Genomic DNA, 17,540 nt, shown 5'->3' with positions numbered 1-17,540 from the left:
CATGTCCTGCTATAGAAGTATTTGCATATTATTCTTGGGCTGTATATCGTTGCGACCAGGATAAGGATGCTCGGTAGGTTTTGGAGGATAGAGCAGAACTCGCCAGTCGTTTTGTGGTCTATCTGTCAGCCTTCCTTTGGTATTGTTGAAGTAAAGTTCAATGTTGTGTTATAAAAGAGAATAGAAAGAATTTGGTGTTAGTAATTAGCACTAAGAGCCAATCATAACATGATTAGGCCTTTTGGTTACTAATTGAGTTAGACTCAAATAAACCCACTCATTGGATTGAGTCCAATCCGAATTAGACACATTAGATTCATGGGTTAAACTCAATGGGTTAGACTCAATGGGTTAGACTTATTGGGTTATTCGATTAATGGTTAATCCAATATATAATACTCCAACCCATTAGGAGGAATACAAAGAGATAAAAATCCTTGGTATTCATTGGATGAATATAAATAGGTTTTTAGATTTATTTTTCATTGAGATGAGAAAAGGTGTCTCTTGAGCTTCTCTCTTCTTCCTCCTCCTTCCTCCTTGGGCGAATCTTCAAGCTTGGTTGAACCATACTTCTTGCTAGCACAAGAAGATGGTTCTTCTCCGAAGGCTTCATTCTTGCGATGAACGAAGGATATGTTCGTGTGGATACCATAGAGGCACGGACGCTTGAACGCACTGAGATATGGATCCAAAGAAAAGGTTGCTGTCGGGATTGCGAAGGGCACGTAATAAAGGTATAATCCTATCATGTAGCTTAGCATTGATTATTTTCAGAACATGTTTCTTCCCTTCACATGGATCTGCTGGATAAGAGGATCTAGTAATTTTTCCGCTGTGTTTCCGCGTCTTTGGCGCGTTAGATCCCAACATTTGGTACCCATGTCTCTAGGCTATTAGATTTTCTCTGTGTATATCTCTCCTGCTAGAAGATACTCATTTGGGTCATCTAGTTTATCCCATGATCACTTTGATCCTTGAACCGAAGCTCTCCAATGTTTCAATTAGTCTAGTAAAGGTGGGAAAGCTTCCAAATCGATGTCAAAATTAGAAGTATAGTCATCAAACTCTAGTTGACGGCCATTGAGTTTGTTAATGTCTATTTTAATGAGATGCCTAGCAGGCTCTATTTTTAAGCGGACCTATTATGGAAGTGAACTTTCAAAAGTACATATGACAAATGTTTCTTCTTCTTCTAGAGCTATAGAGATGATTTATCCAAGTTTCTTTGGAAAGTCCTGGAGGGTGTCTAGATCATGTACACAGTTTGTAGATCAAACCATAGTCTATTAAAAGGAATGGAGTAATACTCTTCCTTAAATTGTTGGTGGTTCATATGTGCCCATGTTTATTTTTACTTTTCAGAAGACATATAAGAGGTTGCATTGACACCCATATTTTTCTAAAGTTTCACAAGTTTTGGTATGTTTATGGCATTTAACCTTGGAGCTACTTTCTCCTTCATAAATAATTATCATCCCCTTTGGGACCTTTTCTTGGTGTAAAATCTTTAAAGCTTCACATAGTTCAGCAAAGGTTTGTAAAGTAGAGTCTTCTACCAGGTGTCTCATATATATAGAAATTTCATCTAGAATAGTGTTGGTTAGGCCCAACAAAACTACTTCTGAATATCTTTGTGTGGATGTGGTTGTACCATTGGTTCTTAATTATCCCAATGTTAAACAATTGGACCTATGTACCCGAGATTTTGTATTGTTGGAGAAGTTGTAATTGCTTGTGCATATGTCTTTTCAATTATTTCTTAAGCTTTCTTTGGTTGTTATGTTTCCATAAGTGTGTTTGCTCCTATTTTTAGTAGGAACTAATAAAGAAATTAGGCCCAATAACTGATCTGGCTGAAGCAAAGGCATCTTCCAGTGAGTAGAAACCTCAGAATGGGGGAGTTGCACAACCTTGAATAGTTATGGTAACTTCTTCCCAGTCATAATATACTCCTCCTTGAGAACCTGAGTAGGCTACATAACAGGAGAACTACTTTCCGGCTGGTTTTAGTATTGTTGTTTAGAAGTAATTTGTCATAGCATTGATTATAGCTATCTTATATTTAGTTCCTCCATGAATTGTTGGAATGTTCCATATGTTGTCAAGAAGACATGTCTGTATGTGATCTAATTTTTCTCTAGCTATAAAATGAAATTGTTCTTCATAATGAGTGAATTGTTAAAGTTCTTAATTTCTGAATCTCATGATTTTCATTGTAAAAGTGTTAACTTTATTTTGTTTATCCATGTCTAAAAGAAGTATCTAAAAGTTTAATGTAATAATTGAGATAATTTATTGGCTAAGGAATTGTTACTTCCCTTAATGTGTTCCCATTGGATGGTTAAATCTTTGTTAATATAGGTATCTGTAAATTTTAACTATCTTTTTGTACTAAGACCATTTCTAAGGCCCTTTATTTGTTGGATATATTTTACTATAGCCTCACATTCTGTTTTGACTGTGATCTCTCATTTGCTGCAAATAAAAAATCTAAAAGCATCAAGACAGTATATTACAGCTAAAATTTCATAGTCTAAAGAAGTTAGCTGACCTTTTTCTTTGTATTGGTCTGAAGCATACCTACATAGTGCTTCTATGTTTTTAGGATTATATTTATTGGATTTTCTATAGAGGACTTCTCCCCATCCTGTTTCACAGTCATCTGTTTTTATAATCAGATAATCTGAATCAAGTGGTAGTGTTAATTTAGGTAGGTTTTTACCATGTCTTTTATTTGTCTTACCAGTTACAAATTTTGTTGGTTAAAATATTTTTATCCTCTTTGTGATGTTTTATTGTACAAAGGTTTATTGATTTTTTTTATATCCTTTATATATTATCTAGCATAGTTTAAAAGACCTAAAAAAGATCTAAGGGTTTTCGTATCCTCCATCTTATCAGGAAAATTTTGGATTTTGGTAGTAATATATGGTTATAGAGATATTTTCCCTTGTCCAATTTTGGCTCCTAGGAATTCTGTATATTTTACAACTAGTTTCATTTTGCTTCAGGAGATAATTAAATCATGAGTTTCAAATAAGTTAAAGATAAGATGTAAATGTCCATAATGTTCTTCTTTTGTTTTGGAGAATACTAATACATCATCAATGTATACTCATGTACAATTGGATATATTTCTAAATATATTATCTATTTTTCTTTGAAATATTTATGGTGCTACTTTTAAACCAAATGACATCACTAATCATTCAAAATGTCCTTCTGGAATGGAGAAAGCAGTCCATTTTATAGAGTCTTGATGCATTTTTACTTGTCAGAATCCAGATTTCATGTCAAACTTGAATACTACTTTGAGTCTTGTATTTTATTATTTGCTGATTTTTGCCTAGAATTTTATATACATTCTCTTGACAATTGTTATTAAGTCTTTTATAATTGAAAACCATTTGGGATTGTACTCTCTTTTGTTCAGCTGATTTGTTTACTATGAAAGTAAGACACCTATGTCTGGAAGTAGAATGTTGGATAGCTCCAAGTTTTAGTAGTTGTTGAATGTGAGTTTTGCATTCTTCTATTTCTCAATTTGTATATTGCAAATCTTGTGCTTTTATTGTTAAGTCCGTGTTTATTATTGATAAGTGACAGTATATCTTATCTCTATCCCAATTTTTAGTGGGGTTATCTCCTATAATTTCTTGCTTTTCTAGTCTAGAAATTATATCATCTAAATTTTCTTGCTTTGAGATAAGTTGGAGTAATGTTGTTAGTGCTCAAAAGTGTTTGGGGATTTCTAGAGAACTAAATGTTAGGGTCAATTTGTAGCTAGAAGAAGGTGAATAGCTCGTCGCCCTTCGTTTGCTTGCTTTAGTGTTGTTGATATGCAGCGGAAAGAACTCGAAACAAGACTCACAATGCTAACACATAGATTTACTTGGTATTCACCTCAAGAAGAGGTGACTAATCCAAGGATCCACACACGATGCACTCTCCACTAAGAAAAGTACTCCTTCTCGATAACTACTGAAGGCGGAGAAGCCTTGTACAACCTCTCAATACAGGAAGAAAGAAATACAAGCTAATACAATAACAAATCTTACAAGATTTACAATGACGAAATCTTAGCTTGCTTCTCCTTCTTGTATAGAATGTCTCTTGACCTTAGAAATGCAACAGCACCTGACTCCAAGAAGCTTCAAGAACTGGCGGTGATAACCTGTGAGAATCATGAGAGAAGACTGTGGAGATCTCCTGAGTTGTTGTGAGGAAGATGACTTTAAACTCAACACTTCCTTCGTAACAGTCACATCCCAATCGAATGACCAATCGATTGGGTTGGCTTGAATCAATCTACTGATCGATTCAGGGCACCTCTTTGCTCTGCTGGAAATTGCCTGAATCGATCGACTGATCAATTCAAGCTTTCTCACGATCGCGTGAGAAAATTAGCTCCCAATTGATCGACCGATCGATTGGAGGTGCTCAATCGATCGACCGATCGATTGGGTTGCATTCTGTGCTCGTGATTTAAGCTCCCAATCGATTAGTTGATCGATTGGGCTGCTATTTATCTTAGCACTATGCCCAATCGATCATCTAATCGATTGGGCATGGTCAAATTTGATCACTTGATCAAATTGACCAACCCTAACTTGCCCAAGTCAAGTCTAGAGCTTCCAAACCCAACATTCAGTCAACCATAACCTGTTGTGACTCCTCGTGCCTAGCATCTGGTCAACATTGACCTGCTAGGATTTCTTCACCAAGTGTCTGGTCAATCCTTTGACCCACTTGGATTTTTCTCCTCATGCCAAGTGTCTGGTCCTCCATGACCCACTTGGACTTTCTTCCACCAAATGTCTGATCACCCTTGACCCATCTGGATTTCCTTGTGCCAAGTATCCGGTTACTCCTTTGACCTACTTGAACTTACCGACACCAGGTGTCTGGTCAACCTTGACCCACCTGGATTTCCACATGTCTGACTTCACTCACCAGGTCTTTGCATCTGCCTAGCTTCACTCACTAGGACTTTCCATCTGCTTGGCTTCACCCACCAAGACTTTCACCTAGCTTCACTCACTAGAATTTTCCCACTGCCCGACTTCACTCACCGAGACTTTCACCTGCCTAGCTTCACTCACTAGGTCTTTCACCTGGCTTAACTCACTAGGATTTCCCAACTTCCTGGTTTCACTTATCAGGACTTGTCTTTTCCTAACCTCCAATTAGGACTTTCCCAGACAAGTAACTAGTCAACCTTGACCTACTTGACTCTTCTTCACATCAAACTGGTCAAACATTGACCAGTAGGGAATTGCACTAATAATCTCCCCAATCAGACTATTGTTTCTGCAATCTCCATATATTGTCAAACGTTGAAGCCCAAACATTAAGACTCAAACTTGAGCCAACTCAAGCCTCGTCAACCTGGTCAACCTTGAACTAAGGGATATTGCACCAACAATCTTCCCCTTTTTGATGTTTGATAATACTTTTAAGTTAGACTAATCCCATAGCCTCAACTTCTCCTTCATGCCAAATTATAAACGAGGGTTTCCTTCATTCTCCTCCTTTCTTAGAGGGCAAACTCCCTCTTTAGGTAATGAAGGTCTAACTTAAACCCTACATTCTCCCCCTTTGATACACATCAAAAACTCTTCCCATGAAGAGTTACTCATACATTGTTCACAACTTCACTATTTATTTACAACACCACAATAAAGGTCCCATACCCGTCATTGTGTCTAATGCTCAACCTTGAGTATTAACCACTTCACAATGCTCATCCTAGAGTATTCATCATTCCAACAATGAAGGTCCCATACCCTTCATTGTACATAATGCTCACCCTTGATCATTGATCCACTTCATATGCTCATACTAGAGCATCTACAACTCAACAATGAAGATATCCCTCTCCATTGTCTTTTAATACTCAACCTTGAGCATTTACTCTAACGAAGGTTAATCACCTTTCATGGTGTTTGAAAAATTAATTTTCATGTCCTTAAAGAGTAACTCCCCCTAAAGGCATGCTTTGAACTTTTGTCATTGCACCAACAATGAGTTGGAATCCCTAAATCTATAGGAAACCCAAAACTTAAAGTTTGGAGGTACAAGTATCAATATTTGAATTCAAGCCTCAACCTATACTTCAACCTAGTGTTCTTTAACCATTTCTCCTTGTTTTCAGTATGAAAACTACCATTAAATGTATATAAATATATTCAAGGGTTTAGGAGTGGTTAAAGGGAATAAAAAAGACTTAAAGCGCTAAAATCAGGCTTTTCCAGCCAAAATCACCTTTTTTAATCGATTGGATTGTGATTCAATCGATTGTCACTTGTTCAATCGATCGCATGATCGATCCCATAAGCTTTTGTTCGCAAAAAAATATGTGAATCAATTGCCCGATCAATTCAACATCGGTGAATCAATCGGCTGATCGATTCTGTTAGCCTCTTCTTGTGAGAAAAGCTTATCTCAATCGATCACCCAATCGATTGAGACACTCTAATCGATTGGTTGATCGATTGGAGCTCTAATTTCCTGAAATTCAATTTCAGCGAAATTTAGAAATACCTTAAAAATTCTACAAAATTCTAAAAATCATGAAACTTCTTGTAGATATCATTTAGGGTATATACTATAATGGAAAAATAGTTTTCTAAGAAAATACTTCCTATTTTTAAAGATTGACATAAACTTGAAAACTCTTGAAAATTTCAATGTTTTCTTCTAGTTTGTGTGTAACTTTTCAATGATGATCACTATCAAAAGATAACCTTCACCAAAGTTTTCCAAAGTATATTTCAAATGATTTTCAAAACTAATTTCCAATCATGTTCTTTAGGCTCAATGCACATGACTTGTACATTACCTTTTCCAATGATTGGAGTACACATTGTTGGGTTTTTCGGGCCGCAAAAATCACATTTTCGCGTCGCGAAAACCCCGAAAGCCCCAAAGCCAACGGATCTGTGCAAAGAAAAATTTCAAAAACTACGAATACGAGTTTCTACCCGAGATCTACTCCTAGATCTACATGAAAAAGGGTTATACCTTTGAAGTGAAGCCCTTCGCGTTCCCGCTCGTCCAAACGGTGCCGAATCTCAAGAGTATCAAAATAGATACTCCTCTAGAAGTATCCACACGAACTAATTAGGTGGAGAAAGACCTAAATGAAGGTGTACTAGCACCTTGATAGGTCACGGCAAGAGAGGAGAAGAGGGAGAGGGAGAGCTTGAGAGGAAGAAGATGGATTGAATGCACACATGAATGAAAAATTCATTCCACACCACACCATAGTGGCCGGCCACATTCAAAAGAATGTAACTCCCATTTTACATTAAGTGCAATTAATGTGTAGCCATTAAAGTGAAGAATTGTAACCTCCATGAGGTGGCATCTCACTTAATTAATCATGATGATGTGGAGCATCATCATTGGTTCACATCTTGCCAACTCACTAATGATGTGGCAAAAAGTCAAGTCAAACTTGACTCTTTCTCTTCCTCTCAAGTCAAGTCAAACTTGACTTAATCTCTCTCATGGTTGATCTAATCCAACCATTTAATTCAAGCCAATTTAATATAATGAATCTAATTCATTTAATTAAATTGATTCAATGAGTCATAATCTAAATTAGACTCATTGAACACATGAATCAACTTGAGTCCAACTCAAGTTAGCCCAATTTGGATTACTCTTAATCCAATTTGATTCATCAAATGAATCTAATCCTCTTGGTTCATCATATGAACCTAATCTCCATCTAATTGTCCTTAGTGTGTGACCCTATAGGTTCTTGTAACGTTGGCAATGCCCCTAAACCCATTTAGGAGCATAAGTAATGAGTGGTATCTAGCAACACATCATTACTACCCAAGTTACAAGAATGTTGAGATCCAACATCACCTTGTGACTCCTCACAATATATGACAAGTGTCATTCTATCCTAGACATCTAGATTGATCAATGTGAGGCATAGACCGTGTCATCCTCTGACCAATCTAAATCTTGAACTCCAAGTAGACTCACTCAATCAAATGAGCTCAATATCTCATATTGACTCATTTGGGCATGGCTATGCACTTCGTGGTCTCACTCTATCAAGAATATCGATGTCACTCCCGTCATATAGGAGGGATAGATCCCATCTACATCACTCACATCCCTCTGCATAATTCGTTACATACCCAGTAATCGCCTTTATAGTCCACCCAGTTATGGGTGACGTTTGACGAAACCAAAGTACATAACTCCTTATGTAGGGATCCATGGTGACTTCAGGTCTAAGGACTAGTAGTCTTACTAATAGCCACATGAGAAAGTATATGACACTCATATAACGATCCATGATACTTTCTCATGGCGGGTCATTCAGTATACATTCTCTAATGTATACCCATGTGTCAACTTGATATCTCTATATCCATGACTTGTGAGATCAAGTCATCGAGTTGACCTACATGCTAGTCTTATTACATTAATATTGTCCCTGAATGTTAATACTCGACTAGGAATGATTAAGAGTAGTGTTCCCTATATCATCTCACTATCGATTCAACCAATCGATTGATATAGGTAAGAACCTTCTACTCAAGAACGTTATTATACTTAGTTTATTTGGCACCAATACAAGTAAGTATAATAACCAAAAAATCAAATGCCTTTATTTATATAGAATATGATACAACAAGTACAAAATACAATCATCAAATGATTGGCTCTAGGACTCTAGCTAACAATCTCTCACTAGCACTAGTGCCAATCAGTGTAGGCTCTAAGCCCCAATGACCTAGTGTGACCATCATGCTTCCTCTGTGCCAAAGCCTTGGTCAAGGGATCTACGATGTTAGCCTTTCTAGGTACTCTGTAAATCTTCACATCTCCTCTCTCGATGATCTCTCGAATGAGATGGAAGCGCCGTAGTATGTGTTTGGTCCGCTGGTGTGAGCGAGGTTCCTTCGCCTGTGCTATAGCTCCATTGTTATCACAATAGAGCTCAATGGGTCAGCAATGCTAGGAACCACCCCAAGTTCAATGATGAACTTGTGAATCCAAACTGCCTCCTTTCGCCTCGATGCAAGAATGTACTCACTTGTTGTAGAATCACCATCAGATCCTGCTCGAACTCTTCCACCGACAAAGACCACCATTAATGCAAAATACGAACCCTGACTGTGATCTATAGTCATCCTGGTCAGTCTGGAAGCTAGCATCACTGTAACCCTTTACAGCTAGCTCATCATCGCCTCCATATATCAAGAAATATTCTTTAGTCCTTCTTAAGTACTTAAGAATATTCTTGACCGCTATCCAGTGACTTTCACCTGGATCTGACTGGTATCTGCTCGTCATGCTTAAAGCATACGAGACATCAGGTCGAGTACATAGCATGGCGTACATGATCGATCCTATGGCTGAGGCATAAGGGATCTGATCCATGCGTTCTCTCTCCTCTCTAGAAGAGGGACCTTGAGTCTTCGAAAGACTCATGCCATGTGACATCGGCAGAAATCCCTTCTTGGAGTTCTGCATAGCAAACCGTAGGAGTACCTTATCAATGTATGTACTCTGACATAGGCCAAGCAATCTCTTAGATCTATCTTTATAGATCTGTATCCCTAGAATGCGGGATGCCTCACCTAAGTCCTTCATTGAGAAGCAACTCCCTAGCCAGGTCTTGACAGACTGAAGTATAGGGATGTCCTTCCCAATGAGTAGTATGTCATCCACATACAATATGAGGAAGACAACTGTGTTCTCTACAACCTTCTTGTAGACACAAGGCTCATCTTTGTTCTTGATGAAACCAAACTATTTGATTACATCATCGAATCGAAAATTCCAGCTCCGAGAAGCTTGCTTTAGTCCATAAATGGACCTATGCAGCTTGCATACTCTGCTAGTATGCTTTGGATCTACAAAACCCTCAGGTTGTGTCATGTACACATCCTTGAGTAGGTTTCCATTCAGAAACACGGTTTTGACGTCCATCTGCCAGATCTCGTAATCGTGGTAAGCTGCAATAGCAAGCATGATCCGAATGGACTTAAACATCGCTACTGGAGAAAAGGTTTCATCATAGTCAATACCATGAATCTGCTTGAAACCTTTAGCTACCAAGCAACCCTTATAGATAAGTCCATCCATGTCAGTCTTTCTCTTAAAGACCAACTTACACCCAATAGATTTTACCCCTTCAGGTGGATCAACCAAAGTCCATACTTGGTTGGTGTACATGGATTCCATCTCGGATCTCATGGCTTCTAGCCATTTCTCGGAATCTGGTCTTATCACAGCTTCCTGATAGGTGGTAAGCTCATCCTCTATGAGCACAACGTCATCATGGTCAGACAAGAGAAATGAGTATCTCTCAGGCTAACGACGTACCCTATCAGACCTACGAAGAGGTATGTCTACTTGAACTGGTTGTTGTTCCTCAACTCTTTGTTGAACAACATCATCCATAACATTTTGTGGTTCCAGTTCAACTTCCATCGAGGCTTCAGTGCTAGGATCCGCATCTTGAACTTCTTCAAGATCGAATGTACTCCCACTAGTCTTTCTAGAAACAAAGTCCCTTTCTAGAAAGACTCCAGTTTTGCCACAACTATCTTGTGCTGACTGGGAATGTAGAAGTAATATCCCTTAGTTTCCTTGGGATATCCAATAAAGTAGCACTTGTCGGATTTGGGTTCTAATTTGTCTGAGACTTGACGTCGAGTGTAAGCCTCACAACCCCAAATTCTCATGAAAGACACCTGAGCATCTCTCCCAGTCCATATCCTATATGGTGTCTTTATCACGGCCTTGGATGGAACTCGGTTGAGTATAAAAGCTGCCGTGTCTAGAGCATAGCCCTAAAGGTATGTCGGAAGATCTGTGTGACTCATCATAAATCGTACCATATCTAATAGGGTACGATTCCTCCTTTCGGATACACCATTCCACTGTGGTGTTCCAGGAGGAGTGAGTTGGGATAGAATCCCACACTCAGCTAGGTAGTCACGAAACTCATGGCTAAGGTATTCTCCACCTCGATCTGATCGAAATATCTTAATACTCTTGCCAAGCTGGTTCTGTACTTCATTCTTGAATTCTTTGAACTTTTTAAAGTATTCAGACTTATGTGTCATCAAGTACACATAACCATATCTACTGAAGTCATTAGTAAATGTGATGAAGTACCTATAACCATCTCTAGCAGCGACATTGAAAGGGCCACATACATCACTGTGTATAAGTCCTAACAAATCAGTCGCTCTCTCGCTGTGCCCACTAAAGAGAGTCTTGGTCATCTTGCCTCGTAGGCATGACTCGCATATCTCATATGATTCAAAATCAAATGAGTCCAACAAACCATCCTTATGGAGCTGGGATAAGCGCTTGTCATTTATATGACCTAAGCGACAGTGCCAGAGGTAGGTTTGGTTCATGTCATTTGACTTGAACCTCTTGGTATTTATGTTATAGATAGGGCCCTCAAGGTCTAGAATATAGAGTTCGTTTATCATAGGTGCACTACAATAGAACATATCGTTTAAATAGACGGAACAACATTTGTTCTTTATTGTAAACGAGAAACCTTTCTTATCCAAACAAGAAACTGATATAATGTTCTTAGTTAATGCAGACACATAACAACAATCGACTAACTCTAGTACAAGCCCAGAGGGCAGAGATAGAAAGTAAGTCCCTACATCAATAGCAGCAACCCATGCTCCATTGCCTACTCATAGGTCCACCTTGCCCTTGGTCAATGCCCTGCTATTTCTCAGTGCCTACACATCAGTACAAATGTGAGAAGCACATCCAGTATCTAATACCCATGATGTAGAAATAGATAGATTGACTTCTATAACATATATACTTGAAGTGGAAGTCTCACTTCGCTTCTTCTTAAGATCCTCCAAGTATACCTAGCAATTCCTCTTCCAGTGCCCAATCTGACCACAATGGAAGTAGGTAGCATCCTTGGTGACCCCTCCTTTAGGCTTCAGTGCCTTACCTTTGCCCTTGGCTTGGGACACTACAAGAAAACAGGGTATCAGAAACAGAATTTTAAAACGGAACAAAAATTTGTTTTAAATTTTAATAAATTATAAACAGATTTGCTACGGAAATATTATTTCGTTTAACTTAAAAAAAATAATATAGAAAAAAATTTTAAAACGGATTTTAAAATAAATTAGAAACAAAATTTATAAATTAATTTTTATAAGCAAAAATAAATACGAATTAGCAACAAAATTTGATACGAAACTAATTTTTGTTTGTAAATCTGTTTAAAGTTGTTATAAACAGAAAATAAATCTGTTTATAAAGTATATAATATGAGAAATAAATTATTAAATAATTATAAATATATTTTATTTTAAATAATAAAAAAGCCTAAACCTATTTGAGCGTTTCTCTCCCAAATCTCGCACTCACGTTTTCTACTTCGTCGGCGCACACGAACGATTTCTTCTCCGGCTGCACACACACGATTTCTCCTCCGGCTTGCATGCGATCTTCTTCTCCGGTCCCAAATCAAGCACGGCTTTAAGACAGGCATGGCTCTGACTTAAGGGGCAAGCGATCTTCTTCTCTGTCTCCAAATCACGCACGCACAACCCTCCGGCTTAAGGCGCACACGATCTTCTTCTCCGGCGTTCTTTCTACGATCCACTGAACAAGCTTAAGCTCAGGTATCTCATTTGCTTCTTTTCCAGCCTTCTTCTCTGTTCTAGAACGCGCAACACCAGTTGTCTCCTACTCATGCGATCGAGGTCATTCGTGTGACCTAATCGCGCGGTGGCTGTTGCACACGAAGCTAGTCGCTTGCACGACCTAATTGGTTGCTACCTTGGCACTACCGCAGCCACCACATTGGTTGCCTTGGTTGTCTTGGCTGCTGTCTTTCCCCTGCCGTGGCCTTGGTCATGTTTTTTTTATTTATTGTTTTATTAATAAAATTGTTTTTTCAACAAGATATTATTATAACAATGTTTTAATATTGTTGTTTTCTTGCTGTGCATACAAGTTGTCATCCAATTGAAGCAGTAACAAAACTTGATTTTTTATGTTCTTGTTTCTTATATAATCTAATTCTAGATTGAGATTGTCATAGTTGTAATTATTGTATGTTAACTATATAATCTCAAGTAAACTTATCATGATGAGATGGATCAGGTACTATAAAGTATAAACCATCATACCAAGAGTTATTCATGCAAACTGATACAAGCAATGGTCATGATTCAACAATTTCTGCTTGTGAAAAGGGTTATATTTCTGACTACCATCGATTTGGATGGCTATGATTTTTAGCTCTCTGCATACATGCACTTGGATGCTTCAAGGATCTTGTGGCATGTACTAATGGACTAGTTTCTATACTGGTTAGTCTGTGGAACATATATTTCAAACTTCTATGCCAGTGTATTTTATTGTAGAAACATTTTCTTCACTTCCAAAGCTCCTTATTACTGTTTTTTCCCATGTAGGCTATACTTATTCTCCATTAGCCCAAGCATATCAGGAAATTTAGTATTCAAGACTCACCAATGTTTGGTAATTACATCCTGTACCTTTTTTTTTGTTTCCAGTATTGTGAGTCAATTATTTGTATACTGTTTCTCATCTTAGTTGTGATTGCTAATATGACATTCCATTTTCAGCTAAACGGTCAGATAAGGGAGTCAACCTTTTAGCTTCTCTATGCTAGAAAATATGATGCCTCAGAGGGCAAACTGCGAGGAGTAATGGAAATGACAAATAACTTGATAGTGGCCATATTGAAAAAAAAACCACAAGAAGCTTCAAATGCAAGGAATGAATGTCTAGCTTATATCGACACAGGTCTTAAGCCATCTTTACTGCTCTTTTACTTCATACACTTTCTAATATTTGTGTCATAATAGTTATTTCTATGTTATAGATGGCTTGACTTATTTTGATAACCTCTTGGAGGAAAAGTCATTAAAGTCAAGTATATTTATCTTAGAGAAAGATTATGAAGATGCAATCCTTAGCTAGATGAGCGAATGTTTGTTAATGACAGTGAAAGTATAGTTGGTAGTGGAAGCTTATCTGGAGGCGCTATTAACATGTGTGGAACAAAGGTATGGTTATGCAGCAATATGCTTCTAATTTATCGCAATCTATCTGATTGTTTGATGTTATTCAATCGTAGAGAAAGTATGAGTTAATTGCTTCACCAGCAAAGTCTATCACAAGTCCATTGTCTCCACTCATGTTCTCCTGGTTCTCCTTGGTCATAGGATGAGGTGGGAAGACAAATTTCAGATGATAACGTGATTAATGATGCAAGATGCGAAGAAGATAGTTCATCAGTAGTTCGACGAAGAGGACCTAATCACGGGTCTCAAATTCCAACCAATATTGATGAACGGACTCAAATAAATGTGGTTATGAATAAGTAAGTCATATGACCTTTTAAATTTATTAAGTTTTGATACTTTTGTATTAAATTAATTTTGTTGTTATAATATTCTTAATTTTGTTATCTTTAGATTTGTCGAAAATGAGGTTCCTCGTGAAATTACAAATGATATAAAAGGAGTGATTAAAGGAGTATGGCCAACGTGGAAAAAGGTGCCTAATGATATTAAAGATTTACTTTGGAAAAATTTTAAGGTAACTAATACATTTTTTAATTAGAGTAGCCATTGATTATTTATTCACATATGATATTATATATAATCATTGATTATTTATTTGTTTTGATGCAGTTGAGATATAATTGAGATAATTTTACCGACAGAGAAATGAAAAAGGTATGGAATGAAAATTCAAGTGAGAGATACAGGGCATCCATTCATTTGGCTAAGAAAGTAGCATTATCATCTGCACAAGAAGATTTAGGAAGGAAACCAGACATATTAGATATGATAGGTAGAGGACCTGATTGGATGGAAGCTAATATATGGAATGACTTGGTTAAAATTCATTGGAATAAAGAAGATCACAAGATTAAATGTGAAATTGCATGGAAGAATAAAATGACAGCGAAGGATGAGTCTGCTACCAAGCATACTGGGGATTCAATTTCTTTTGGATCACACCGTGAGAGAATGGTAACTCTCCTTTTCTAACATGTTTATTCCATTAATTTACACATTCGATAAATTTATTATATATTTGACATTTAGATATAAATTCAATGTATCTCATTTGTTTTATTTTATATTGACATGTATTATATATGATTGTAGAAAAAAGATTTGGGACGAAATGTGGATGAATTTGAGGTTTTTGAACGAATGCATAAAAGAAAGCAAGGTATTGGAGAGTTTGTGGATAACAAATCAGCTCGAGTTAGTGTAAGTCAACATAATTAATTATTCATTAATTTTCTATTAGCTTATATTAATTCTTACTTGTTGGTTTTTATATTTGTTAAACTAATATAAGCTCTTGTAATATGGACAAGAACAATATAAAGAGAGACAAAATGTTGATGATCAGTCTACTCGACCTTCATTCAATCTCAAATCATGGTGTGATGTGGTGGGCGACCCATGTAAGGGGAGGGTGTACGGATTTGGATGCAATCAACATTTTAGAAGATCATACAATGGAAATTCCAATGAAATGTGCTCTCATGAGAAGAACAAGGAATTATCTCAAGAAATTGAAGACATGCGTGCTATTAGCAAGAGGATGGAGGAAGAAATTACTGAAAGCAAAAATAAATTGGAACTCGTTATCAAAGAAAATAGACAGAGGGAAGAACAACTTATCGAGGAAAGTAGGCAAAGAGAAGAAAATCTAAAAAAGATGGTTCGTAAAATGATTTAAGAAGCGGGATATACAAATCATTTATATCCAGGAGGATCTGGTCCCCGTGAGCACCGTGATAAGCGAAATAAAGATTAAATATTGATGTTATCTTTGATTAATGGTTAAATGTATTTAGATGATGTGAATATTTACTTATTTCAATATTAATTTTATGATACTTTTGCATTAGAAATTAATTGTTTTAAAAATTTTAAATTTATTTGAAATGTGTGCATATTAAAAGTATCATGTAGATGATAAATATAAATAATAATATAAATTTAATGATAAATTTAAAAATGAAGCTATATATAGATTTATAAATAAAATTATAAACGGATTTATAAATAGATTAAAATTATATTTAATATGTTATTTGAGACAAATTAATAATGAGTTTAAAACAAAATTTGAGACAGAATTTATAAACCGAATTATAAATGAATTTATAAACAAATTAAAATTATATTTTTTAGGTAATTTGAGACAGACTAATGACAGATTTAAAACAAAATTAGAAACAGAATTTATATTTTCAATTAATTTCATTTGGTCAAATAAAAACAGATTCACAAACAAATTTTTAATTTGTTTATGAAATTTGAGACGGAATATTTCCGTATCAAATTTAGCCACGGGGGATTCACTAACGGATATTGGAAACGGAATATTCCGTCTCAAATATTCTTTAGAGACGGAAAAATGACTATCAGAGACGGAATTTTTCGTCTCTGAAGCCTTGTTTTCTTGTAGTGGGACTTTCCCTTGCCTTTGGGCTTGCCCTTGCCCTTATGTTTCTGAACCATCAGAACAGTGTTGGGCTTAGCCTTCTTAAGGTTCAGCTCAGCAGTTCGCAACATACTAAGCAGTTCGGGCAGTGGCTTGTCAATCTTGTTCATATTGTAGTTTAGAACGAATTGACTGTAGCTATCCGGCAAGGATTGCAAGATCAGGTCAGTGGCCAGCTCTTGGCCAAGTGGGAACCCCAACCTTTGTAGGTTCTCTATGTACCCAATCATTTTGAGTATATATGGGCCTACAGGAGCCCCGTCTGACATCTTACACTGAAATAGTGCCCTTGAGATCTCAAATCTCTCATGCCTCGCTTGACCTTGATATAGTTGACGAAGATGTTCAACCATATCGTAAGCATCCATTAACTCGTGTTGCTTTTGAAGCTCAGAGTTCATGGTCGCGAGCATTAGACAAGATACATCTAATGCGTCATCTTGATGCTTCTTGAAAGCATCTCGGTCAGCGAGCCTCCGGAATGGGCTGCTCTAGAACATACAGTTTACGTTCTTGGGTGAGAACTATTCTCAGGTTCCTGTACCAGTCCAGGAAGTTTGCTCCGTTGAGTTTGTCCTTCTCGAGGACAGATCGCAGGGAGAAGGTGTTCGTATTCGACGTCATGGTAATCTACAACAGAAATAAATGAAGAAATAAGTATCATATTCTTAATATTTAATTAGGCCTTTAACTAAATGATGCTCCCACTGAATTATATAATTCATGTGGGACAAGATCCACATCATACTAGCCCTTGAGTTAGCTTTGTTTAATACGCCCAAGACTTAATATGATCGGTAGGTAACGATTACCAATTACATCTCTATGCAACTCTCGTTTATAGGATCAAAATCCGCATTTATATTAAAACTCGAGTTAGCTTTGGCTAATACGTCCAAGAGTTAATATAAACGTGATTTTGACCTATCTACCAACCATTGGATAATGCCTATACTTAAACTCGATCCAATTGAGTTCACTAGTTACTCAAT

At 36.9% G+C, this 17,540-nt stretch overlaps 1 protein-coding gene and 1 long non-coding RNA gene across 2 annotated transcripts; both read left to right on the top strand.

Moving 5' to 3' along the window:
* Positions 1-12,400: 12,400 nt before the first annotated feature.
* Positions 12,401-13,521, top strand: LOC122000127. Its single transcript, XR_006116960.1, has 3 exons — positions 12,401-12,662; positions 13,147-13,355; positions 13,461-13,521. It is a non-coding gene; the product is annotated as an uncharacterized LOC122000127 (long non-coding RNA).
* A 678-nt stretch (positions 13,522-14,199) lies between these two features.
* LOC121999386 lies at positions 14,200-15,777 on the top strand. The gene is made up of 5 exons (XM_042554074.1): positions 14,200-14,395; positions 14,490-14,571; positions 14,709-15,053; positions 15,192-15,299; positions 15,409-15,777. The coding sequence occupies exons 3-5, from the start codon at positions 14,745-14,747 to the stop codon at positions 15,775-15,777; spliced, it is 786 nt and encodes a 261-aa protein (XP_042410008.1). The 5' UTR covers positions 14,200-14,395; positions 14,490-14,571; positions 14,709-14,744.
* Positions 15,778-17,540: the final 1,763 nt, after the last annotated feature.

This window comes from Zingiber officinale, chromosome 7A (genome assembly GCF_018446385.1).
Source record: "Zingiber officinale cultivar Zhangliang chromosome 7A, Zo_v1.1, whole genome shotgun sequence".
NCBI classification, from domain to species: Eukaryota; Viridiplantae; Streptophyta; class Magnoliopsida; order Zingiberales; family Zingiberaceae; genus Zingiber; species Zingiber officinale.
Note: the sequence above shows the minus strand (reverse complement) of the source record. Positions and strands in the feature narration are given on the sequence as shown.

Excerpts from the sequence above, each read along its gene's own strand:
- LOC121999386 (XM_042554074.1), top strand. The coding sequence starts at position 14,745 with ATGAAAAAGGTATGGAATGAAAATTCAAGTGAGAGATACAGGGCATCC. Across the intron at positions 15,054-15,191 it reads GATCACACCGTGAGAGAATG|AAAAAAGATTTGGGACGAAA; the intron begins GTAACTCTCCTT and ends ATATGATTGTAG. Across the intron at positions 15,300-15,408 it reads ACAAATCAGCTCGAGTTAGT|GAACAATATAAAGAGAGACA; the intron begins GTAAGTCAACAT and ends TAATATGGACAA.